Below are 26,861 nucleotides of genomic sequence, written 5' to 3' on the forward strand. Positions count from 1 at the left end.
GACAGCAGAACGGCACAGGGCCAGCCTGCCCACGACAGCCCCGCTCCGCCAGCACACAAAGCTCTCACGGCTGCCCGGCGTTTTCCACGTGCCCTCACCTGTCTGGAAGGCCTTTACCAACTCTGCCAGAGCAATCCCGAGGGCCCTGGCGCCCCACCCCTGCCGTCACTGCCCCCAGCCCCCAGCCCCCAGCCAGCCGCCCTCCGCCCGGCCCGGAGCAGGGAGCGCTCAGTGTCCGCCTTCGCCACCAGCTCCATTTACTCCTCAGCAAGGCTTTGGGGTCAGTCCTGTTACCCCTGCTGCAGAGATGAGGAAGTGGGGACCCGGACACAGGGGACAGAGCCTGCCTTCTTCAGGACCACCAGGCTGTAGCAGTTATGTTTCGGTACTAACGGTAAAAGGAAACGCAAAGAAGGGAAAATCCAAACGGCCTCAACACAACGAACACGTGCTCAGTCTCACGAGCACACAGGGGCTGTGGGTTCAAGCACCAGTGGCATCACAGCTTTTGCTGTTCATAAAAACCACAGTGGCGTTCAGGAATCTAGAGGCCCAAGGGTGGAAGAGACAGGCCCTCAATGTTACTTCTGGAATTTCTGTACTTTTTGGAAATTAATTCAGCAAATTACTTTCACAGACATTCCTGCCCTCCATCCACATCTCGCTCCCCTGTACTGAATTTGTTACCCTACCTGTCAGTTTTCCTCCTGACTAATCCACCCGCAGATCTACTTCCTTGCCCTGCTTCGCCCCCGACCCTGGGTGCTACCTGAGGCCGCAGCCCCTCCGGCCCCTCCCGATGCCCCTGCAGCCTCTTCCCAGACTCTGGCGCTTATCCACCTGCCCTGTCAGCAGCCTTTGTAAGCCCTGCTCTCCTCCTGCCCCCACCCTGCACCTGACCAGCCCCCCTCCCCTGCCATCTCGGTTCAGGGCTCCTGTCCGTGCCTCCTACAGGTGAGGTCCTGGCGACAGGCACTCGGAGCACTGCAGGCTGCCGTCCTGTATCTGGTCGCATCTTTGTCACGCATCCAATGTCAGGCACTCAACAAATACTTGATGAACAAATGAGCAAATGAATATAAGGTAAGTTTGATACTTAAGGAAATACAAATACCTCTTCCATCAAAATCGACTACCCACCTTGGACGCTGCAAATGGAGTTGACCTGAGTGACAGAATCCAGCTCATCCAGCCTCACAGGGCTCGTCAGCTCCCAGGCACCAGAGGCCACACCCAGCTGGGGCTTTGGAAGCAGGAGGACAGTTCGTCCAACACAAACAACCTGACCTGCCAACAGAGACACTTCAGGTTATTGCAGCTCTGAGGTTTGAAACAAGCGAGTTCTCCTGCCAGTAGAGATGTGTCCTTTGCCAGCCTCCTGGGAGCTGGGGGGACTGGGGGAGCCAAGGGCACCACTGTGCGGTTCCCGTGTGTCCAGAGACACAGCACCGTGTAGAAAGGAAGCCCAAAGCCTTGTGCACTAAGCTGTAAGAGCACACAAACACTAGGTTCAAATTCCATTCAAAAAGGCAAATTCTGTGTCATGCAAGTTATATACACTGAAAAATATACAGTCTAGGCAGGATCCTACTTTGATTCCTGGAAAAAGTACTGACTAATCTAAGCATACAGTTAGGTCTCTGTATCTGCAGGTTCTGCATCTGCAGATTCAAACTAGCACGGATTCAAACAACGGTGGATGGAAAATATTTGGGAAAAAAGTTCCAGAAAGCAAAATTTGAATTTGCTGCACACCGGCAAGTAGTTACACAGCACTGACATCGTGTTAGGTTTCATAAGTGATCTGGAGAAGATTTAAAGTGTGGGAGGAGGGCTTCCCTGGTGGCGCAGTGGTTAAGAATCTGCCTGCCAATGCAGGGGAGACGGGTTCGAGCTCTGGGCCGGGAAGATCCCACAAGCCGCAGAGCACCTAAGCCCGTGGGTCACAACTACTGAGCCTACGCTCTAGAGCCCATGTGCTGCAACTACTGAACCCATGTGCCACAACTACTAAAGCCCCTGCTCCACAAAGAGAAGCCACCGCAATGAGAAGCCCGTGCACGGCAACAAAGAGTAGCCCCCGCTCGCCACAACTAGAGAAAGCCCGCGCACAGCAACGAAGACCCAACGCAGCCAAAAATAAATAAATAAATTTATTAAAAAAGAAAATGTGGGAGGATGTGTGCAGCTCATATGCAGATCCCACCATTTTACAGAAGGGACCTGAGCACCTGCAGGTCTTGGTGTCCGCAGAGGGGTGGATACTGAGGGATGAAAGCATGTGTTTAAATGTTCTAGCTTTTTATTTGTTTTAAAAAGTGATGCGCCAGGCAGTGGCTTCAGGTGGGTTCTGCACCTGTATGTAAAGTGTGACCCCAACAGACCACCCTTGAGTGACCACTGGCACCTCCTGCGGCTGTGCCGGCACTGCATGCAGGGGGTTCTGGTTCTGTCCGTGTGACCATCACAGGGGTCTTGTCTGCAGTGGACTTCGGGATGGGGCCTGCATTTCCAGAGCAACACAGAGGCATCAAGAACCCACAAAGCCATTTTCTGGCATCTCTCAGCCACCACATCAGAGCTGTCAGGAAGAGGAACGCGTACCTTGGTCTCGGAGAGCGTCCCTGAAGAAGAAGCTCTTGGAGGTGGCCTCGGAGAGCGCGTCCCGGACTTCCTGGCCCAGCACGCATGAGGGGGCCACACGCACAGGCACGGTTCTGGGGAGGCCCGAGCCCTCACCCTGTGCTTGCAGAGTAGCGTCGGTCACCACCAGCCACACCTCCCTTGGCTCCAGAAGCAAACTGTTCACCTAGGATTCAAGGACACACTCAGGCTGTTACCTTAGTAGCTTTTCTTAGAGCCAAAATTACTTTTTAAAAGCAACAATCTTAGATGATTATTATTAACACTAACAATTTCTGATATCATTTCAATAAGTATTTCAAAACATGCAATAGCCTTTGCATGTCTTGGTCAGCAGCCCCCAGGACACGGCTGAGCTCTGTGAGCGCCCACCTCGCAGCTGGTTTAAGGGCTCCTCTGCGGGGGAGACCCGCCCGTCCCTGGCTCCACTCTGCTCGCCCTCTGACCCACCAGGAAGGAGCCGTGCCCCTCCTCCCAACGCCATGTGTTCACACAGCTAGGGTGCTGATCAGCACACCGTCTTACCGGCAGCACACACACTCTGCTCTCCTGCTAGATGTAAGCTTCCCAGGGGTTAGGAATGGTCACGAACTGAATGCTTTTGTCCCCCTCCGCTGCCTCTCCCCGCCCCACCAATTCATATGTTGGAGTCCTGCACTCCAACGTGGCGCGATGGTAATGGGAGATGGGGCCTCTGGGAGGTGATGAGGACACAATGGCACTTGCCATGAGGATCCAGCAGATGCAAATGGGGACGAGGATTTGGCTGGCAAGGCCCCCGTCAGGGGGCCAGCAGGGCTGGCCTGCGAGAACCGGGCTGGCACGAGGTTCAGCTGGTGCTGCTGGCGTGGATGGTGTGGTCAGGCTGAGGATCCCACATGGCGGTTGACACGACCGGGCGGAGGAGGTGACGGCATGGTCAGGAGCTGTGACTCGGTGGTGGGGGGGGGGAGCGCGCTCACGTGGTTGGGAGGGAGATTACATACAGGAAGTTAGAGAAAGTTACAGTGAGGGAGATGAGAGCCCTCGAGTTCCGGGACAAGTGCTGAATCTCTCCCAAGTGCCTACGAGCGAACAGGGAGTGGCTGTGACACGTGGCTGTCCGGCTCTGAGTTGAGGTCCAGTGGAGGCTCCTGCAGGACTGAGGGCCGAGAGCAGCCCTCCCCCGGCCTCGGCCCTCTGACTTGGGTGCCGCCCGGCGACCACAGGCTCCTCTCGACGGTGGAAGAAAGAGACCTTAGAATTGGCTGAGCTCCACCCTGAGGTTCCCACTTTCACCCCGGAAAGGAGGCTCCAGCTGCTTCTTCCTTTCTACAGCCTGCCTGTGTCAGAGAGGAGCCGACGGGCCCGGTCTGAGAACCGGGCGGGTCCCCCCCCGGCGGCTGCACGCCCGGCGCTTCACCAGGGGCTGCAGCCCCACCTGCACAAGGAACGGGCTGACCACCGCGTCAGCACAGAGTGCACACAGCTCAAGTTCAGCAGTGTTTTTCTCTTTTGCTACTCCAGCAGTTTCTGAGAGAGATTATCCTTTAATAAGCTATACAACACGTTTTGAGAAAGAGAGATGGATTACCTGTGGTCTTTGGTAAATCACTCTGGCATAGAAACTGCAACGGGTACAGGGGCCATCAGTCTGGAAAGGTATTGAAAACAGAGAGGAATGTCTCCCCAAGCTCACAGACACAGCAAAGTAACTGAGACCAGGGTACAAACAAAGACGCCACCTGGAGAATTTCTCTTAAGAAGCGGGGAATTGGAGGCTGGTAAAGCTTCGAAATAGAGTCTTCTTCAATTGCATCAATTTGTCCCAGGTTTGGATGAGCAGTGAGGATGTAACAGAAGCTAGCAGGAGGCAGATGAGTTTTTTCCTGTTCAAAATGAAGGCAAGAGTAGAACATGAATGTATTGTTAAAAGACTCAAATACACTATTAATATAAATCTACTCTTTAATAAAGACCTCTTTATTCACAGATGCAGGCTGTTTCTCTGGAAGGCTCTGTAAGAGACGGGTTATGTTGTTTCTCTCTGGAAACAAGCATAAGAACTTCTGTGCTTTTGAGTTTATTACCAATTCAAGATTTCATCTTAGAAGTTTATTCTTCAGAGTACACTGAAGACACCATTTAGAAACGTCTTCCCGGGAAGTAATCTAGAACTGGCATTCCTGACCACTAGGCTGCTGGTCTAGCACAGGACAGAGCCACCATCTCGGCCTGTGCGAGGAAGTCAGCTACCACACAAGCAAGGTAGCCCCAGTTCTCAGCTTGGGGAGCTAAAGCCCAAAGCAGCTGCTGCTAGCCTGCTGGACAGGGCTCAGGGCGGGGAGGAGGCACACATTTTCATCCGTCGATTTTGCTACCTGTGAGCAACTGACTACCATAAACAATGTGATGAGGAAGGAAAGGGAAATCCCTGGCTGAGCTGGTGGGTGAACCGATACCCATGGATTCTGTTTACTGAGTTTTTGCTCTAATTGGTGACTAAGCGTTGGTTCTACTACTGACTGGAAGGTGGCGGGGAAACCACCCGCTTCTTGTTCGGTGCGAGGCTGAGACCCTCAGTGCGCAGTGGCCCGTGACGATCGGGGTCGAGAGGCGTCGCGTAAAGTAACCTCAGGAGGCATGCATGCGGCACCGTGTGGAAGGCAGCCAGGCCCCAGCCTGTGAGCGAGGCGAGTGGGTCTGGATCTCTGTACCGGCTCCCACCCTCCCTCTGGACCTGGGCTTCTTGGGATGTGCACTGTGGGCTGGCACTGGCTCAGCGCCTGGTGGCCACAGAGCAGGTGCGATGGGGGGCGTGGGGTTGGGGGACGCTGCAGTGCTGGGCTTACCTCGAAGGCTGGCCCGTGGCCTGGTGCTTTCAGAGGCGCCACTGGAGGCCACATGGTGTCAATCAAACTGAAAAGCTCCGTCATCCTGGAAAAAGAAGAGATGGCCTGGTCAGTGAGCTGCTCACAGGCAGACCTGCTCCACAGACACCAGGCCAAATGCCAAGGAGCCGCCATTCAGGACGACGAAGTCAGGGGCACACAGACAGACAGACCTTGGAGCCTGACTGCACAAGGACAGGAAGGAGACTGTTCATTAAATTACGATGCATCTGATATACCTGGAGAAAACTCTCACTCGAAAAGATACATGCATCCCAACGTTCACAGCAGCACAACTTACAATAGCCAAGACATGGAAGCAACTTAAATGTCCATCGGCGGAGGAGCGGATAAAGAAGTTGTGGTGCACACATACAATGGAATACTACTCAGCCATAAAAAAAAAATGAAATAATGCCATTTGCAGCAACGTGGATGGACCTAGAAATCAACATACTAAGTGAAGTTAAGTCACAAACAGAAGAACAAATATCATATGATACCACTTATATGTGGAATGTAACAAAATGATACAAATGAACTTATTTACAAAACAGAAATAGACTCACAGACATAGACAACAAACTTACGGTTACCAGAAGGGAAAGGGAGAGGCAAAAATTAGGAGTTTGGGGCTGACAGACACACACTACTATATATAAAATAAACAACAAGAACCTACGGTATAGCACAGGAAACTATATTCCGCATATTGTAGTAACTATAATGGAAAAGAATCTGAAAAAGAATATATACATATATGTACATGTATAACTGAATCACTTTGCTGTACACCTGAAACCCTGTAAATCAACTATACTTCAATAAAAAAACTATAAAAAGTTATGAGGCAGCCACTGAAATGGTTACACAGAAAATATTTAAGGACACGGAAAGATATTCACAATACCCTGCTAAGTGAAAAGCAGACAACAAATTATAATGTCTCTCTCTCTGAAAGATAAAAAAATGTTGTTAGTGGTTATCTGAGTAGAACTTAAAGGTGACGTTTATTTTCTTCCTTTGGTTTATGTATTTCCTATATTTTGCAAAACAAATATGTGTCACTCATAGAATAAAAAAATTATCAATAAGTTATCTAAAATAAAGAATATAGCCAGACACAGAAAGACAAATAATGTATGAGTCCACTTATATGAGGTCCCTACAGACAAATTCACAGAGACAGACAGTGGTTGACAGAGGCTACGGAGTTAGTGTTTCATGGGGACACAGCTTCACTTTGGGAAAATGAGAAAGTTCTGGAGGTGGATGGTGGTGACGGCTGCACAACAATGTGAATGTACTTAATGCTACTTAAAAATGGTTAAGGTGGAAAATTTTATGTAATGTACATTTTACCACAATTTAAAAACTCCTGTTTTAGTTGCAAAAAATATATATATACATCACAAAGACTTCTTAGACTTTGCCTTAAGTTTCAACAATGTTTAATTAATTAATTAATTGATTTTTATTTTTGGCTGCATTGGGTCTTCATTGTTGGGTCTTTATTGCTGCACGTGGCTTTCTCTAGTTGCGGCGAGCGGGGGCTACTCTTCGTTGCGGCGCGCGGGCTTCTCATTGCGGTGGCTTCTCTTGTTGCGGAGCATGGGCTCTAGGCGCGCGGGCTTCAGTAGTTGTGGCTCGCGGGCTCTAGAGCCCAGGCTCAGTAGTTGTGGCGCACGGGCTTAGTTGCTCTGTGGCATGTGGGATCTTCCCGGACCAGGGCTTGAACCCGTGTCCCCTGCATTGGCAGGCGGATTCTTAACCACCGCGCTACCAGGGAAGTCCCTTAACAATGTTTATATATAATAATGTTGTTTACTTTTTGAAAAGCTTGTGGCCTTAATAATTAATGTTACATATTCTTATTTCTCTCAACATTTAAGAGCAAGTACTATTTTAAGTGCTTAGGATCCAGCAGTTAACAAAGTCGAAACACTCAGAACTGAGAATGAGGGTCTCAGCATCACGGAGAACAAGACTCAAAGCTTCCCACAGTCTTTTAGCCCCTCACACCAAACACAACAGAAACGTGGCGTGCAGGATGTGGCCTACAGCCAACACCAAGATTCTGGGTCCAAATCAAGCACAAAAGCGGTAAGCAAAGGGGGACACACGAGGGAAATTCACTCTCTCCGTCTCCTGACAGCAGCTGTTTGTGTGGGTGACTGGACAGGGCCGGGCGACCAGGGCCAGCTGAGGTTCAGAGGCAGCTGGCTGGACACCGGCTGGACGCTGGGGGCCCGCTGCGCCTCTCTGCCGGGCGTCGTCCACCCGCTCCTGCCCTGAACATCCTGCTTCTTTCCACACAGCTCCCTGAAGGACAGGCACCGAAGTGCCAGCCCACGTGAGGGGCTGGAGACTCGGTGAACGAATAACCAGCACTCACACAGTCTCATACACACCCACACAACTTCTGAGAACCTCGCATAAACAGAGTCATGTGGTGCATGGCACGTCGAGTTGGCTTTCGTCATTCGGCACAATGTGCCCGAGATCCATGCAAGCTGCCGTGCCATCAGCAGCTCGTCCCTGTTTACTGCTGAGTGCCATCCATGGCGTGGATGTGGCGCAGCTTGTTTACCATTCACCTTTGAGGAACATCTGGGTTGTTTCCAGTTTGTGGCTATTACAAACACTTGGGTACAGATTTTTGTGTGAATGCAGATATTTGTTTCTCTGGATAAATGCCCAGGAGTGCAGCTGCTTGGATAAGTATGTTCAGTTTTTAAAGGATCTGCCAGCTCTGCTCCTGGGGGGCCACACCACCTTACACGCCCACCTGCAACATATGAGAGATGGTTTCTTCCCATCCTCACTGGCATCCGATGTTCTCACTGTTTTTCATTTTAGTTTTTCATGTTTAGCTGTTTAGGAGCATGCTAATATCTCACCATGGTCTTGACGTGCTTTTTTCTTAAGGACAGTCATGTCGAACACCTTTCCGTGTGTTTATTTGCCATGTGATGTCCTCTTTGGAAATGTCTCTTCATGTCCTTTGCCCATTTTCTAATTGGGCTGCTTATGTGTGTGTGTGTGTGTGTGTGTGTGTGTGTGTGTTTACTGTTGAGTTTTGAGACTTCATTATATAGTCTACGATATAAGGTTTGCAATATTTTCTCACGGTCTGTAGCTTGTCTTTTCATTCTTTTAACACAATCTTTTGCAGAGCAAAAATTTTTAATTTTGATAAAGTCCAACTTACTGATTTTTCCTTTCATGGATCATGCTTTTGTTGTCACATCTTAGAACTCTTTACTCAACAAGTCCCAAAGGTTTTCTTTATAGTTTTATGTTTTATATTTAAACCTAAGCTCTATTGTGAGGTATGAGATTTAGGTTGAGATTAATTTTTTGCCCATATACGTCCAGTTAGTTGAAGACTATCCTTCCTCCACCAAATCGCTTTGTTTGCACCTTGGTCGGGAATCATTTGGCCGTAACCCCACAGGCCACTCCACAAGCTCTCTCCACTGATCAGCGTCATCCCTCCACCAATGCCGCAGTTTCCTGTAGCCATAAGTTTTGAAATTGGGTGTGATTCCCCCCTTTTTATCCTTTTTTCAAAACTGTTTTATCTACTCTAGTTCCTTTGCATTTCCAGACAAAGCCAATCAGGAGCAGTATGCAGAGGGGAAGATGAGAGGGGTTGCCCCTGGAAAGAAGACTTCTGGTCTGCAACAGAAAAATGTTGAAGTGAAAACAAAAAAGAACAAACAGAAAACACCTGGAAATGGAGACGGTGGTAGTACGAGTGAGACACCTCAGTCTCCTCGCAAGAAAAGGGCCCGAGTAGCTTCTACTGTTGAAAATGAGGAAACATTCATGTACAGAGTTGAAGTTAAAGTAAAGATTCCTGAAGAACTAAAACCATGGCTTGGTGAAGACTGGGACTTAATTACCTGGCAAAAACAGCCCTTTTATCTTCCTGCCAAGAAGAATGTGGATTCCATTCTAGAGGATTCTGCAAATTACAAGAAATCTCGAGGAAACACAGAAAATAAGGAGTATGCTGTTCATGACGTTGTGGCAGGGATCAAGGAATACTTCAATGTAATGTTGGGCACTCAGCTGCTCTGCGAATATGAGAGACCACAGTATGCTGAAATCCTCGCAGATCACCCTGATGCACCATGTCCAAGGTGCATGGAGCGCCACATCTACTGAGATTATTTGTACGTACTGGAGCAATGTTGGCCTATGCACCTCTGGATGAGAAGAGCCTTGCTTTATTACTGAATTACCTCCATGATTTCCTAGAATACCTGGCAAAGAACTCTGCAACTTTGTTTAGTGCCAGTGATTATGTAGTGGCTCCTCCTGAGTACGAGCGGAAAGCTGTGTGAGGTGCTTATACGCACTCGTGTTTGGATCTCTGTAAACAAATTTTTGTTTCTTAGTCCTTCTCTTTTACAAATGATGTACTTTGGAAACGTTAGTGTATAACAGAAGTGATGTTTGTTTTCTGTTTGATTTTAAACAGAAAATAAAAGCGTTTACAGCTCCTTTTTTTCTTTTTTTTTTTTTTCATTTCAAAGTTGCTACCAGAGAATTCAATGATGGACAACAGAGAGACGTGCCGTAGAGTGTTTTACTGCTTAGCTGACAAAGCTGCGCTTGAATGCTGGCGGTTCTATTCCTTTGACACCGTGCACTTTGATAACGTGTGTTAATGCTGTACGACAAAACGCCCTGATTCCCAGCGCCTAAGGTTCCGTTCAGTGTGTATAACTGAACACACTCGTCCATTTGTGCCCCCCCTTCTTTACGGTGCTTACAGTGAAGAGCCCATCCTTTGCAAGTCATCCATGTTGCTCCTTAGGCATTTTATCTTTGCTCAGATTGTCAGAGAATGGTGGCTTGTTTCATGGTTTTTGTATTGGTGTCTAATCACGTTTTAACATGACAGACACAATGCATTGTGTAGCTACAGTTTTCTGGAAAAGTCAATATTTTAGAAATTGTTTTTCAGATCTTCAATAAATGTTTTCCTTAAATTTCAAAAAGAAAAAAAAAGTTTAGAATAGGCCTGGATATATCTACAGACATTTTTGCTGGGACTTTCATGGGTACTGCATCAAGCCTACACCATCTTTTGGGGAGAACCAGCATCTTTACAACGTTGAGTCTTCCACTCCATGAACGTGGCACACCTTTCCATTTATTTAGATCTCTGATTTCTTTAATCAGTGTTTTGTAGTTTGCAGCATACAAGTCCTGACATGTTTTGTTAGATTTATACCTAAATACTCCTTTTTGGGCAACTGTAAATGCTGTATTTTTAATTTTGGTTTTCAAAGGTTCATTGCTAGTATATAGAAATGTGACTGATTTGTGAAGGTTAATCTTGTATGCTGCTACTTTGCTGAACTGACTTACTAGTTTTAGGAATTTTTTTTTTTTCTTTTGTAGATTCCTTGGGATTTTCGACATAGACCATCATGTCATCTGAAGTAGAGACAGTTTTATTTCTTCCTTTCTGTCTTTTTGCTTTTCCTTGTCTTATTGTGATGGTTAGTCTATTTAGTACTTTTAAAGTACCCTACCAGAATCTAACGTTTAACTTCCACTTTTAAACACACTGATATAGGAAAAAACTCTGAGAGGACGTCCAGGACAGCAAATACAATAAACAGCACGTGAAGAGTGTCAGGGTGTGATGCTGGCGGCAGAACGCTGGCAAAGCTGGATGAAGAGAACAAGGCTGACACTTAAAGGTCAAATTCACTGCCCTGTTCCCTCACGTGTAGACCGATTTCTCTCATTTCTTCCCTCTTCCTCCCCACCCCCCAGCCCGATGATGAAACTACTCAAAGAAAAGCTGGGCCAGGACAACAAAAACTACTAATCCAGGTGGACTTGCAGAGAAAAAACAAACACACCCCTTGTCATTCTATGCACATCTGCTTGAAGCTCAACGCCTGCTTTTACCAACTGGACTGGCCGTTCTGGTGACTTAAAAAAGTGGTAGAATACTACCGAGAGACTCAGCCTCTTATTACCTATTTGCTAAGTCTGGGAATCTAAATTTCATATACTCTTTGTCTTCCATATAACCTTGTGAACAAATAATGGAAAAAGGATACCTTAATTTCCTCAAGAAACAGGTCATAATCTATCTGCCAACAGGCTTTTACTGCAACTGGCTTCGCTAGATCTTAGACTTTTAGAACAATTACCTAAAGATGAACTTTCCTAGTGGGCAAGGTGGGTAAACTTGAAAAGCGACCTTTGCGAAGGCAAGCGTGGCTGGTGACTGGAGCGCCCTGGAGTGAGCGAGCGCCGCAGCTCCTGGGGGGCCAAGCACACTCCCCCAAGGCCAGTCCCTGTGGCCCAGTCCCCAGGGCCTCCTCCAGGGCTGGCTCAGCTCTTCCACCCTCTCCAAGGCAAAGGCCGCCTCTGAGCGTGACCAGCTGCTGCGAGTGTTCAGAGGTGCCTTCCCGCACATCTCCACTTGGGGAGACGCCCCAGGAGAGACGGATGACGATGGTTGCACCACACTCTCTGAAGCTAACTGGGCTGCTCGAGACTTGCGGCTGCAACAGAGATGGCGGCTCAGCGGGAACACTGCTCCTCACGCCCCCAGGCCTCGGGGCTCCCGCTCCCACTCCCGCCCCCCACGCTTCTGGAGATGGGTGTTCGCTCTGGGGGGCCTGGAGCCCGCGGGGTGCAGAGCGGACGCCTTCACCTGCACTGCAGGTGAGCCCTGAAACCTCCTGGCCCCGTTGTGCTCCCTGCAGGACTCTGATTCTCCCACTTCTAAGCCTGCAGCGGCTGAGGGCGGTGGGAGCAGCGCAGGCTTTCTGGGAGGGTGCAGCAGCACGAGGTAGCTAGGAACAGTCAACCGTCTGGGACACGTGCCTTCTACAGGCTGAGACACAAGCCTGGCTGGCTGAATACCTTGTTCATGCTGCAAAGGCATTTGGGTATTGATTAAAACAAAACAAGACAACATTTTCCAGCTCATTTGCAGTAAAAAAATTACAAATACAGAGCACTGTAGTTAACTTCAAAAACATTTTCTGATTTGTTGCTTTAATAATTACCAGCTCCCTAAGAGAGAAAAAAGTGTTGCAAAGATTAAGGGTTAGTACACAAATAGAGATACTTACCTGGAGCAAAGCTACTGATTTCTCAGAATGAGAAAACCCATTCTGTTGCCTGCATTTTGTTGTTTGTGGGATATTCTGGAAGCTGTAAAAATCTAAGTAGAAAATACACAAATGAGTCACACAGGGAGGGGACCGACTTGAGGCCATCTCTGAAAAAAGTGTCACAAATTCAGCATAAGAGTCTGAAACGATGCCCACATTCAGGTGTCTCTCCTGGACGGACGAGAGCCCAGGTTTGCCCTCCAGGGAGAACAATCGAGCCGAGACCCCACATCAACTGCTGAATTTCTGGCTGAGAAAGGCAGCCTCTAACCCTTACCCCCGACGCTCTCCGTTGCTCTGACAAGAGGAAGAGGACCGGGGCTAGTCCTGGGGCAGCCCTGGCAGGGCTGCCTGGCGCAAAGAAGAGGCCACGAGAGCGGAGTGCGCCTGAGGACGACAGCAAGAGGAGTTTTAGAAACGTCACAGATAGACGGGGAAGGAGCAGGGGCTCTGGCCTCGCCACTATCCGGAAGGATGCTGAGTGTACATGTCTCACGCTGATTTTATAGACCGCGCAGCCTCCCTGTACCGAGGGCGACGGCCAGTGTCGCCTGGAAGCAGGTCCCCGGCTGCAGCCCGTGGGGAGGCAGCAAGGCGGAGAGCTCTCCCTGAGCTCACCAGGTTGTTCCCCGACACGCCTGCTCACCGGGCCTGTTTTCTGTGTTATTTTAGAGTTATTTTTCCATCTGATACTGCCTCATCTAACTACTCCCAAATCTTCACCGGGTAATCTAAGACTGCCTGAATCACTTTCTTTTGGGTGTGGGTGGAGTGGAATTTGCTGCAGAAGATTTAAACCACAGTGGTGACGTCACCTCAGGATGGGATGCAACCTGTTCACCGAGTTAATTCGTCCTCAGAGAGCTCAGAATTTTTTTTTTTTTAAACCAAGCATTTAAATGTTCCTAAAATTTTTTCATGCAGTTGCTAATTTCTCTGTACCTACTGTTATGTAGTACTCATGGCTTTCTAATAAGACAGATTACCTGGAGATGGAATATTTCAGACCAGGGATTCTGAAAGTGGGGTCTGGAGACCCCTGGGTCTGTAAGACCCTTTCAAGGGACCCGCAAGGCCAGAACTATGTCCTGAGACCTTCTTTTCCCTTCTCTCATGAGTGTACAGTGGAGTTTTCTAGAGGCTGCACTATGTGCGATACAGGACTGACTGAATGCAGAGCAGAGACGACAACCCATCGTTCCCCGTTAGTCCAGACATTAAAGCGATCTGCAGAAAACATGAAATAAGGCTGCTCTTCTCACTAAGGTGGTCTCGGTTTAGAAAATATTTTTCATAAAAATTCTATTTATGTTATTATTTAATGGGTTTATTTTTAGGATTTTTAGGTGGACTAATAAATATTTATTTTTTTCCATTTTATTTTCTAATATAGTAATTATTGATCAATATAACCACATTAAAATAATCTCCTTGGGGGTCTCAGTAATTTTGAAGAGTATTAACGGGTCCTGAGACCATGAAGTCTGGAAGTGATCTCTAACCCTCAGTGCCGCTCAAGATCCACCCTCTACCATCTACCTCCCTCCCTCCGTCTCCCTCTGTGCCCTCGACTGTCTTCCAGAAGGTAGCTTGTGTCACCTTACGTCCTTTTATGTCACCCTCACACACACAAGAGACAACCTCGAATCAACTAAACAAACTTTTGCCTTGAGACTGAAATGCATTTCCTTCAGAGGTCTGGCTGCCAGAGCAGACACTACCAGATGGCCCTGGAGATCATGAGCAAACTGATAGGAGCCATGGCAACCTTGAGATCCTGAGGAGGTTAGATAATCAGTGACTAAACTACATCATTATGCTGGTGAGATAGGGAAATGGGGCAGTCACTTTGGAAAACACTTTGGCATAGACCCAGCAATCCCCCTTCTAGCTATCTACCCAAGAGAACTGAAGACTTATGTCCATATGTGCATCATGAATGTTCATAGCAGTATTACTATTCACGACAGCCAGAAAGTAACATGGAAGCAACCCAAATGTGCATCAACTGATGAATGGATAAATAAGTCTGGTATATCCATACAACAGAGTATCAGGCAGCCATAAAAAGGAGTGAAGTACTGGCACGTGATACAACATGGATGGACCTCGAAAACATGATGGTCAGTGGAAGAAGCCAGGATGGTTCCTTTGTACGAAGTGTCCAGTATACGCAAATTCACAGGACAGAGTGCAGGTTAGTGGCTGCCGGGGGCTGGAGGGTGGGGAGTGGCTGCTCATGGGGAAGGCGTCTCTTTTGGGGGTGATGACACTGCTTCTGAATGAGACAGTGATGGCGTCACGTCGGTCGGGCGTTCTGACCTCAGAGGCCACTCTCTGCTAAGAATATCCCATAAATACCTCAGAGATGTGGGGAATTACTAAACATTTTCCAAGCTTAGTTCAATGATTTTCAGGACAATATTTTTCAAATTTTATTCAACAGATAGAGAAACTGAAGAAAGGAAATTAAAGACACACAACTGAAATTAAGCCTTCTGCACTATTCCTTTGCTTAAATTTATTATATAACTATGAAAGATAAATTTGTAACTTTGGAAGTCCTCACATTTTGTAGGCTGTCTGCTAGTAATATTAAAAAATGTCTTTCCTAATCTAGATTCTTTCCTCAAGATCTAGGATATAAAAATATTAACTAGCACAACTTTGTATTATAAAACAAGTTCTTTGCACATTTCTGTTCTGCCTCGGCAGGAAATGACACACACACACTCAGTTACAAGGGAAATAAGGAATTATTGCTGCATGCTGCTACCTGGAACTGCAGACAGTTCTTAGGCTGGTCTCATTCCCAGGTGGTCCTTATCATTTCAAAAGTGTCACATGATCTACTCACCAGTGTGGAAGCAGGAACACCCACGTTCCACATAAAATCTGTCAGCCCAGGTTTTCTGATAGATGCATATACTTTTTACCAAACGTTCTCACCAGTGTGCTCTGATACTTGAAACAAACCTGCCTCCTCACAGTCTATTCTATTACCATGAGTTCACATATGAAGTAGCCTCCCTTCATACACTCTTCCAAAGACAGCCTGCTGTTCCCGTTGGGAAAACTATAAGGAAAACCATGGAGGAAACCAGAGGACTGCAGTGATCTTGGGGGGATGGGGCGTCACCAGGAGGAGCACGCTGGGGGTGATGCCTGGACACCCAGCACATTTTTGTTCCTTGAATTTGGCGGTGGCTTCATGGGTGGCCCTACAGTCGTTCACTACGCTCTGCAACTGGGCATCGCCCATGCGTCTGTCGCGTTTCCCCATAAAGATCCGTAAAGAAGGAGACAGGTGCGCACACAATGACGTCTGTTGCTGGGAAGTGGCAGAAACTGAAAAGGGATACCCTTAAAGATACCAAAGGGAAAAGCAACCATTCTTCTTTGTTTACAGACATGCCTACGTTCACGAGAAAGATGTGGAATGAACACCAGTGGAGAGGGGAGTATTAAATTCCCTTTACTCTTTGTGTGACTTTTTACAGCAGCAACCAGTGAAAGCAGCGGCTATACTGCTACCTCCCTTGCACATAATGCTGAAATGCCTGATCACAACATGAGGTCCCGGTCCAGGTCCAGGGGCCTTCGGGACCATCCTCTCCACTGTCAGTGATTCTACGGAGAGGAGCAAATTCTCTTGCTTAAAAAAAAAAAAACAGGGCTTCCCTGGTGGCGCAGTGGTTGAGAATCTGCCTGCCGATGCAGGGGACACGGGTTCGAGCCCTGGTCTGGGAAGATCCCACATGCCGCGGAGCAACTAGGCCCGTGAGCCACAGTTACTGAGCCTGCGCGTCTGGAGCCTGTGCTCCGCAACAAGAGAGGCCGCGATGGTGAGAGGCCTGCACACCGCGATGAAGAGTGGTCCCCGCTCGCCACAACTAGAGAAAAGCCCTCGCACAGAAACGAAGACCCAACACAGCCAAAAATAAATAAATAAATAATTCCCATTAAAAAAGAAAAAACAAAACAGTAATGAAAATGACCTTTCTTAAAAGTCATATTTTCATTAATAAGTGTCTAAGTAAACAGAAAAGAAAAATGCCGAACTAAAGCTGAGGCGCTCAGCGTGATGATTTACTAAGGATCTGATGCTCCTCCTGGTCACTCGAGATAATTCCAGCCCAGATGGCTCACTGCTGCTGTTTAACAAAAACAATGGAAAACACCAAGAATCTAACATCAACACCCCTGACAAGAAATGGTCCGACTTCTGACTTGAGGGCCGGGGACTGTGACTATAAAGCAAACGGGAAATTCACAGAAACGAATTCCCCTAAAACTGGAAGTAATCACATGTGAGCTGTAGCCCCAAAGATGCAGCCGCAGGACTCTGACGGACCGGGCTCCAGGCCCACCTCACAGACGTGCAGCCAGGTTCTTACTTAGTCTCAGGAGCTTCAGGGTCTTTATTTAACAACACAATAATCTGTTTTTCAATAAAGACTGATTTATTTTGTCTTGAATTTGGTGGTGGCATCACGGGTGATGCCTGTAGTGAACTGTAGTGAACAATGCCACCACCTAATCTGCCATCTAGTTGGAGAGTTGAAGGAAAGGAAAGAGGGGCTACAGTGACAGTGAAACTTCTTTTCTTTCCACTTCTGTGTCCCACATGAAACGACAGGCATTTCACTGGCAAACTTATAAAGATTTAAGAGTGTTCTACCTATAATAAAAATGCGCCACAACAAAGAGCCCGAGCGCTGCAACGAAAGATCCCACATGCCTCAACTAAGAGCCAACGCAACCAAAAAAAAGGGCTTCCCTGGTGGCGCAGTGGTTGAGAGTCCGTCTGCCAATGCAGGGGACACGGGTTCTAAGCCCTGGTCTGGGAATATCCCACATGCCGCGGAGCAGCTGGGGCCGTGAGCCACAATTACTGAGCCTGCATGTCTGGAGCCTGTGCTCCGCAACGAGAGGCCGCGATAATGAGAGGCCCGCGCACCGCGATGAAGAGTGGCCCCCACTTGCCACAACTAGAGAAAGCCCTCGCACAGAAACGAAGACCCAACACAGCCGTAAATAAATAAATTAATTAATTAATTTTAAAAAACTGTAATTTTTAAAAATGCGTAAGATTCTGCAAATTTGACGAGGCACTTAATGAAAGCATAATTAAGTATTTGCACTTCATATTTGAGATTAACAAGGAACATCCCACCTAGCTTCTGAATCACATGACCCAGGGCCCTCACAATAACGGCTACTGCCACAGGCTGTTACCCTGAGAGAGGGAGAGAAAGAACCGTACTGATGTGTGCCATGTTCAGAGCTGCAATCAGTCCTCAATGCTTACTTTCCAACCACGTGGCCCTAGGAGCTGGCTGGGGGCTGGGTGGCCTGACACACCACCTCCCAATTTGGAACAGAATAGCTCCACGTGGGTTTGTTATTAATACGGAGCTTCCTCTTTGGATACTATTTTTTAAAAGTTCAAAAGTTTTAAAACTACTGGTCCCTTACTGGTAGGTAATTATGATTTTTGTGAGAACAGTGCAGGGAGAGGGGGAGTACTGAGATCTGTAAGAGAAGGAATGAATGAAAAAGGAAAAAAAAATCCTGCCCATTTGCTGAATTCGAGACTTACCGTGCTGCCAGGTAAATGCACTAGATGAATGACTAACCTGGAGGGACACGGAGCAGTTGCTTTTATATTCTTGTATCAGCTGACCTTCCTTCTGGTTTCTTTGATCCCTGTTTTAACTAAATCTCTCTGTACTTTTTAACTCCACTGGCTTCATTACCCATTCTCTCCCATTATTATCAGACAATTGACAAAGCCAGCAATTTCCAACTGGATTTATTTTCTTTCCTGGAAAAAAATGGAACACTTCCAACTCCTAGTTATCGTTCTTCTAAGTTACTCATCTTTCTCTTCCTGTTTTATTTGTAAAAACAAGACAAGAAAGACTTACATCAATGTGGGCCAGAGTTTTACTTTTTAGTTAATTAGAAAAGAGAAAGGAGGAGGAGGGAGGGAAGAACCACTGCTTCTGCGGTGTTTTAGGGTGTGCAGGGCCGCTTCCGTGTGTGAGCTCATCAAATCACCCAACCCCCGGGGGAGGCAGAGCTACTCTTCCAAGGCCCCCGCCTTCCCCTCTGCTGCCTCCGTTCAGTGACCAGCGACGCTCCCTCCAGAAGCTTTGGGTTTGCTTCTGAACAGCAAGTCCCCTCGCGTCAGCCAGGCCAACACAGCCAAATCACCCCAAGTGAACTGGGTTCTACTCTGTCCCCCAGTCACTGGGGGAAGGTGGTGGAGCAAGGGGGTAGACCTGAGCCACTTCCGAGATTTTGCTACTAAAAGAATTTTTATATGGCCAAGAACTACTGTGACAGTTTGCTTAGGTTCAGACTTCATCCTTTCTTAGTCAGGTTTTTACTGAATGCTCTGTTAACTGCTACGGAGGCTAAATAACACTTGGCTCCAGCGTGACAGTCTATTTTTGGTCAAAAGATAACAGGAATGACCTTATGGGTGGGAACGTGCTCTTCCATGGGTGTCTGCCTAGCAACCAGGCGAACCTACAAGTCACACCCTGAAGGCCTTCTCGGCGAAGCCCCGCCCACTCCAGCAAAAACCTTCTTAGATTGTCAGTGCTTCCCCACTGGAAGTTCAGACTGAACTGTGACTTCATCCCTGCGTCCACACCCAGGTGCTGTGTTAACGAATGACTGATGGAGAGAGACATGCAAGGACCGGTCAGAGCAGAACTTCTTTACCTAACTGACGACAGGGTGAATTTATTTTTATTAGATAGTTTTTGAAACACTATTAGGGCAGTAATCTTGACAATAGTTAACGCTTGGCCTACACAGTTCAAACGACTCTTTCAGGAGGTCTGGGTTCTCTCTCCTCCTCTTCCTGTGATCAACCTGGTGGGTGTGTCAAGCCTTTTGTAATCTGCTGGTTTTCCCCTTTGTCAATGTCTCTGTCACTGATTAGGTAGACAGATATACAATAGTTTTCTTAAGGATTGTTCATTGAACAATAAAGGTAAAGACTGATTTAGAGGGGTGCCCATTTTACTAAACATATGTCCTAATTTCCCCAAAATAACCCTTATGGTTAAGGTTAAATAATCGGCATTTTCTTTCTGAGCCCCTATTCCCTAGTTGGGTCTTTTTGAGATACGTGAAATTATGCCCAGATGTTCCATTTAGAAACTATTCTTCTCCAACTGGACTTATGAAACATTTGTAGTTGTTTTTATAACTCAGTGTAAACACTTTTTAGGCAGTCAGTTCATTCCCCCCCCACCCCTTTAAGGACTGAGGTGAAATACACACAACATAAAATTAACCATTTTAAAGTGCACAGTTCAGTGGCATTTAGCACACGCACAATGTTGTCTAGCCCCAGAATGTCGCCATCACCCCATCTGACCCTGTGCCCGTCAGCAGTCACTCCCTGCTCCCCTCCTCCTGGCAACCACCAACCTGCGTCCTGTCACCATGGGTTTGTCTGTTCTGTTCGTTTCATATAAACGGGATCCTACAACGTGTGGCCTTTTGTGTGGGCTTCTTTCACTCAGCACCATGTTTCACACGGGTCAGTGCTTTGTTCTTTTCGGGCAGTTCTTTGAGCATCATTGGTTTCAGGATTTAGTACATTCTCTTTCAGTGACATTTTACTCTCCTGCCATTAACTTGGGTGGTGAACCTACCAGGAACAATTTTATTTTTCAAAATGATGAAAGAATTCTTAAGTATGTCCCTTAAAAGAGGATTTCCAACCACAGCAATGAGCAAAGAGATTCTGGACCTCAAACCCCAAGGGAATTATGTCCCTTTAACAGGCAGCCTTTTTGAAGAGGGGAAATCAAAGGAAGGAAATTGCCACTGAAGTTTCTTTCCCCAGGAGAGCTCTCACCACTGCTTATTTCCTGTTAAAGGAGCAAATGAGACGATTCCTCAACAATGACCCTCACCCACACGCATCGACTTGTGCTGGACGATTCCTAAAAACTCCCGCTGCTGCACCGCCATGCACGTGGGTCACACAGGGTCTCCCAGGAGACCAACGCCCTGGTGTCCAAAGTCACAGCGGAGCCTGACCTCTGACCAGTCACCCTCACCTGTGGCAGGCCCTCCTCCATAACATGGGATCCCACCCTTGATAAAGTGCTTTCACAACAACCTCAGGCGTTACCCCTAGACTTATCAGTGAGGACGACCCAGGGTCTTGAGTCCAAGGTGCACAAGAGGCGTGGTCCTCACCCTGCACTGGACACTGGTCTCGGGACCAACTTAGTCTCTATTCTTCCCACTAAAATTAGCACCAATAATTACTGCTCAGAAAGTACAAGCGTACACATTCAAATCTTGTTGAGGAAAATCTAAGATGAACCCAACCAAGCAAACAACGAATGTCCACTCCACAAATACTTATTATGAGCCTCTCGAGTGCCAGGAATTGAGCCACATACAGGAAACACAATGGTGAGCGAGAAACGGAGCCTTATGATGGGCAGGCCAGCCTGAAACACTGGCCACGAGGCATTCTAATCCACAATGGTCTACACCATGCAGAGGGGCAAGCCCAGGTCTGTATGCCAGTAAGCCACTGGGACTCAGAGCTGAGCAGGTGGGACGTGGCGCAGGCCAGCTGGGGGAGCCATCCCAGGGCTCCTCAGACAACTGTTAACGTTTGCTTATTATTACTAAAATGTCACTCGCGTTTACATTACAATATACCCCTCTGGTGGGACACAGGTCGTGAGAATCCCACACAGCCCAGAGCATGGGACCCAAAGCAGCAGCTGCAAGAGACAAAGGCACCTGAGCGAGACCAGCCGTGAGGGCAGCGGGGGCTTGACCACCCGGGAGAACGGGAGTGCTCTGCGCCCCCGGACCAGACCAACGGCCCTAAGGGCAGCGGGCTGGGGAGCAGCATGGGGGCTTCGAGGGCCTTCTGCTTCCTGACCACGGGGTTAGTTTGTAAGCATGCTGAGCTTGGCTTCTAATTTAAAGTTTATCAGTACTTAATCTGTTACCTTTAAAACAAAAGCTGGCATTTAAACAGTAACTATGAATCGGACCATTCTCTGAAATACACCCCCCTCGACGTGCCCAACCCCTCACTCTATCCTCAAAGCTGACCAGACGGACCCGCCCCAGGGGGTGAGTGGATGGCTAGATCAGGGGGCGTGTCCTCCCCCCCTCCTGTCCTCAGCCCCAGGCCCCTCCTGTTCTCTCCAGGGTTCCCAAATCTGAACCCGCCCTCTGAGCCTCGCAAAGCGGCTGCTCTGTAACTGGCACTCGCCGGTTGGTGTCTCTCAGGACCTCCCCCTGGCTCTCCTGCTGGTCCATGAGCTCTGGGAGAAAGGGGCTATTTTACACTTCTGGCATCACCACAGCTCCCAGGAGAGCGCCACCCACCCCCCCCCCGGCCCCCGTAGCTACCGGAAGTTAAAAATCAGTGGTGATGTGTTCTTCCTTCTCCTGCCCTCAACTGCTGCAGAAGTTTCCAAATCTGCACCCCTGCCCAATCCCTCCTTCTATTTCAAATCTATTAAAAGTACAAGAGTAGAATAATCTTAACTCTATTTTCATTTTTATTACCTCTTCTTTTCTTCTCTCAAAAACTCCTAGGGGCCCCAATTTTCTCTTGGATCAATGCAGAATCCCTAAAAATAGGATTTAAGGCTTTGTCTAGCTGACTTTTTATTTCAGTATATTGTGGTTTGAGATAAATCCCAAAAATCTAGCACAGCAGCAACTAGCCAGGGGCATAGCACAAAGAGGTCCTAAATATTTAACGAGTAAATGACTGAATTATACTTTCTCCTAATCCTACTTTTATGTCTTCACAGATAACATCTTACCAATTTGAGGGAAAGACCAGCCATTTAAGGCCCCATCACTTAAAGCAACAACCGCCCCGATCCCTGGGCAGGTCTAGTCTCCAGTTCAAAAGGAGGCAATTCATGGTCAAAGATCTTGTTAGTTGCTTCCCTGTCATTCTCAGCACTCGGATAGACCCCTCTGTATACGGTGAGTGCTGACTAAATGCTCTGCAACAGTCTTCTCCAGTACGTTACTCTTAAAGAGATCTAAATAAAATACTCACTTATACATGAATAATGTATTTTAGACAGATTAGTGGCTTTTGTTTTAACAAGTAGGGACATAAGTATTAGCAGGACTTTGAATTGAAAGAGGTTCCTCTCTCCCGCAAAAAATATGCTAACTATATTTTCCATACTTATAGGATTAAGATATTTCAGAAAATTTCTTTTTTTCCCTCAGTATTACCCTATCACATAAAAATAAGAGCACATAATAATCAGCAATAAAAACATAAAGCTCATACACAGAACTAAGACACCAAAGTAAAGTGAGTTTTCAGCCTGTCTGACCTCTAAACTGTTGCAGAGGCCACCTGGGAGGACAAAGGTCAGGGGACACGCCTCAGCCTCTGGACAAACAGCCTGGAGTCCTCCAGGGACGCAGAGAGCCAGGGAGAGGCACATGCCTCAGCAGTGTTATTTTAAAATGGTCTTTTCCTTTACATCCAGGATATTTTTCTGACTCTTCTCACCCTAACGAGCCAGTATGGACACACAACTCCAAAAAGCGGTCAGAGAAATGCAACAGACATGACAGCTGTTTTCCTGCAACTCTTCCCAAGGCGGCAGGTGAACAGGCTGGGACGCCCTGCACAGGCCCAGCCCCAAGGCCGCCAGACCACCCAAAGTGCCACAGGGAGCAGTGATTTCCGTCACTGTGACTGCGGACCAGATGAGACCGGGGAGCTAAGATTTCAAAGGCTCCACGATCAGCCCGAACGTAAAACTATCTTCCAACTGGCCAAAAAGTAATTTTCTATATTAGATATTGGAATTATATAATTATAATTAATCATTTTAGCTTGAATTCTGGGAACTAAGTGTATTTCGTTAAGGTTTATGAGAAATATATTTTGTTAAGGTTTATGAGAGTTGCTATGAAACACAATAATTTGGGGGAAAAAAAAGAGACAATTTGTGTTTACTGAGCCGTGGATGGATGACTGACAGTGGATGATGTCACTAATAGGCAATTATAACATTCAGCATTCCAAAACTATTTAATAATTTGTTTTGAAGAGATACAGCTTCCAAAAGAACAAAAAGACAATCTTAATATTTATTTGGATAGTTGCATGCCAAAATAAAGTTAAATACATAGGATAAAGAAATTAATTCCAACCTAAAAAAGTATCCAATACTTAGTCAAATTTTAGTCCAACTTAAAAATGGAATGGGTTCCAAAAGTTTGTAAATGAATTATTCAGAATAGTCAGTGCATTTCCCAAGGAAAAAACATTTCCTATGGCCATGTTGTAGACAGTAGTAAGGCTTCCAGTGTAACCCACAAAAACCAGATTAAACATTAGGTACACATATGGCTGTATAGCATCATGGTAGCAAAGCATGTACGTTATAGAGCAAAGACCCCGGACCCCTCCTGGCTCTGTCAGTCCCCAGGAGTATTTCCCTGGAGTTGGGTCCCGCAGTCGCCAGCAGGAAGTGCGTCCCCGGGAGTGGCCTCCTCTGGCCTGCAGGACACCAGGACACCTGCCAGCTGGAGGGGCTCCCCTGAGGCGCCCGAGATGGGGAGCCCCAGTACCCCGGCGTGCTCAGGTGCGAGGCTGGTGCCGAATGTACGTCGGGGAGGTCTACACGGCCCCGGTGGGGTTAATGCCGTCAGGCCAACGTCAGAGCAGCACCTCACTTACCGCAACTACACACGGTCTTTCCAGATGCCTGTGATTCTGAAACTGAGGACTACATGGGGTTCAGCCTTCGAAACGATAAGGTTCATGGGACCCAATTAAGCTCTCCAAATATGTGGGCAGCTCCCTGCCTAATCCATAAGGCAGTTACACCGTCACACAGCCTCCCTTCTGTAAGCAAAAGGACGCATTTGTTACGAGCCGAGCGTACATGAATCAACGCAGGGCTCACAGGGGGTCTGTCCTTCAGGAAAACAGGGTCCCGGGTGGAGCCGCCACCCAGCCGCACGGCGCCACGTGAGAGACAGATGCGGCACAGGGCGGGGCCGGGGCAAGCGGGCTGCGGGTCACGAGACACGCCCTGCGGCGCTCACGGTTTAGACAGACCGCGGCTGGCAGGGCGGCACGCACCCCACTGCACTCGGAGCAGCCTATACGCCGAGGGGCTCCTCCCAAGGGCTCCTCCCTCAGGCACTGCTACAAGCTCAGACGTTGCTGCTCTAATTACAACAGGAGCATTGTGACAGCTAAAATTACACGCTATTTGAGGAAAGAGGCTACGATGAGAGAAACCCAAATTCACCGTTTACACTAATTCTCTATGGGACTGGATCGTTCCACTGAAAAGGTTTCTTCTGCTCCCTAATTCATAGATTAAGATGCTCACTGGAATGGAACAACCCACGCTGGGGCCAGACCGATGTACCACCGCCACCCAAAACAACATCTAGCGTGAGGAGCCGCGAAACTTGACAGAAAACACGCTTTCTTGCTATGGAAAACAAAAAACGTGACAAATTAAGAGTTTTGCTTAAAGCTTATAAAATGCCTTTTCACTAAATTATATTTTCATTTACATAAACTGACTCATGCAAAGCTGCCTTATTAGTATAGATAAGGAAGAATAAGGAAAAACTTCAGAATTAAAATACATATATATGACATTTTTAATCCTAATTTTAATAAAATTGTGAATCACTAAACCTGCATAATTATTATTATTATTTTTTTAAATATTTATTTATTTATTTATTTGGCTGTGCCAGGTCTTAGTTGCAGCATGTGGGATTTTTTTTTTTTTTTTTTTTTTTTAAGTTTCAGCCTGTGGGATAGGTTGTTGCTGCATGTGGGATCTAGTTCCCTGACCAGGGATCGAACCCGGGCCCCTTGCATTGGGAGCGCAGCGTCTTAGCCACTGGACCACCAGGGAAGTCCCAAACCTGCATAATTATTTTTGTTGTCAATTATAATTTTTCTCCCATAAGTACTTTATGGGCTCCACCCAACTCCTGGCCTTGTCTTAGAGGCAGACTCTAGGATCCTAGTTTATTGTCTTTAAAGATGAAATTACAGATGTTACTGTAGCAAACTGGATGCTACTGTGGTGTCCTCACCTTCCTCTGGTGACCTTTTGCAGAACCTTCATTCCCGCCAGCCTGCAGGACTTGCCCTCCAACTCCCTGTCCTTCAGGACGGCGCCCTCCGAGCGCACTTCACTGAAGAGTCCGAGGGCATCTTGCACGAGAAGGCAGACTCTACAAAAAAGGATCCACATTTGCTCTTTTAGGAGACAGTGTTTGATTCAGTACAGAGACCAGAATTTCCTTCTCCTTCACTAGAAATCCACTGTAGAAATCTACTTCCATTTAAAACATTTCAAATTATGTTTTATCAAATACTAATATTCAAAGATATTAATAGGTATTCCTTGAAAATTATCACCAAAATGTTGCTAGCAATAACTTTTCTAAAATTTACTTCATCAGATCTATGGAGAAAAAAATATATTGAAATCACATACAATTATTACTATGTTCAATTCTTCTTGCAATATGATATTTTATACCCAAGAACACCAGGAAATATCCCTGACTGCTCGCCTGATACCCATATGGTTTTAGTCTGTTCAGGAGTGATATGTAGCAGGTGGTACCCAGAAGAATGTCCTATCTATCTTAAAGATATTAGTCTTAACATTTCCATATGTGTGACATTATTTAATATGTTGTGGCTATAAGACATTTATATAGTACAAACTCATTTCTCATGGTTGACTGGAAAAAGAAAATTTTACACAAAAAGTAGGGTTCTCTGGCTTATAATTAGGTCTGGATCAAACTAGTGAAAAGTTAGAATACTTCAAAATGAAGATGAACAATGGTGGCCTTTGGATTTTACAAAAATGAGGAGCTGAGTTGCCTAAAGTAGAAAAATTAATGTTCAATCCTACTGACTTAACCTCAGGATTTAAAGGTCAAAAAGAAAGTGTGATGTAAGTTATTTGTTTCTTCCAGAATTCTGAATATTGTCCCACTGCCTTCTAGTCTTCCACTGTTTCTAACGAGAAGTCCCTTGTTACACGAGGAGTCACTTTTCACTTGCTGCTTTCAAGACTTTATCTTTGGTTTTCAACATTTTGACTATGATGTATTTGGGTATGTCTCTTTTTAGGTTTAT

General features: G+C 46.9%; 2 protein-coding genes across 3 annotated transcripts in view; one reads left to right on the forward strand and one right to left on the reverse strand.

Annotated features, from left to right (window-relative positions):
* The window catches only part of SPIDR (scaffold protein involved in DNA repair), a 229,963-nt gene that overhangs the window by 16,875 nt on the left and 186,227 nt on the right, over positions 1-26,861 (reverse strand). The window contains exons 6-12 of one of the 2 annotated variants that reach the window (XM_036829918.1): positions 25,799-25,939; positions 5,475-5,559; positions 4,368-4,511; positions 4,217-4,276; positions 2,605-2,809; positions 2,408-2,503; positions 1,141-1,287 (exon numbers count right to left, since the gene is read on the reverse strand). In XM_036829918.1, the coding sequence (XP_036685813.1) occupies positions 1,141-1,287; positions 2,408-2,503; positions 2,605-2,809; positions 4,217-4,276; positions 4,368-4,511; positions 5,475-5,559; positions 25,799-25,939 (878 nt within the window). The remainder of the gene's footprint in view (positions 1-1,140; positions 1,288-2,407; positions 2,504-2,604; positions 2,810-4,216; positions 4,277-4,367; positions 4,512-5,474; positions 5,560-25,798; positions 25,940-26,861) is intronic. The other variant, XM_036829919.1, reaches the window with a different exon arrangement.
* On the forward strand, positions 9,091-9,865 carry LOC118883285 (mortality factor 4-like protein 1). Its single transcript, XM_036829921.1, is given in 2 exon segments — positions 9,091-9,651; positions 9,654-9,865. Coding segments are annotated over 2 exon segments (705 nt in total). The 5' UTR covers positions 9,091-9,158.

This window comes from Balaenoptera musculus, chromosome 17, assembly GCF_009873245.2.
Source record: "Balaenoptera musculus isolate JJ_BM4_2016_0621 chromosome 17, mBalMus1.pri.v3, whole genome shotgun sequence".
Taxonomy (NCBI): Eukaryota; Metazoa; Chordata; class Mammalia; order Artiodactyla; family Balaenopteridae; genus Balaenoptera; species Balaenoptera musculus.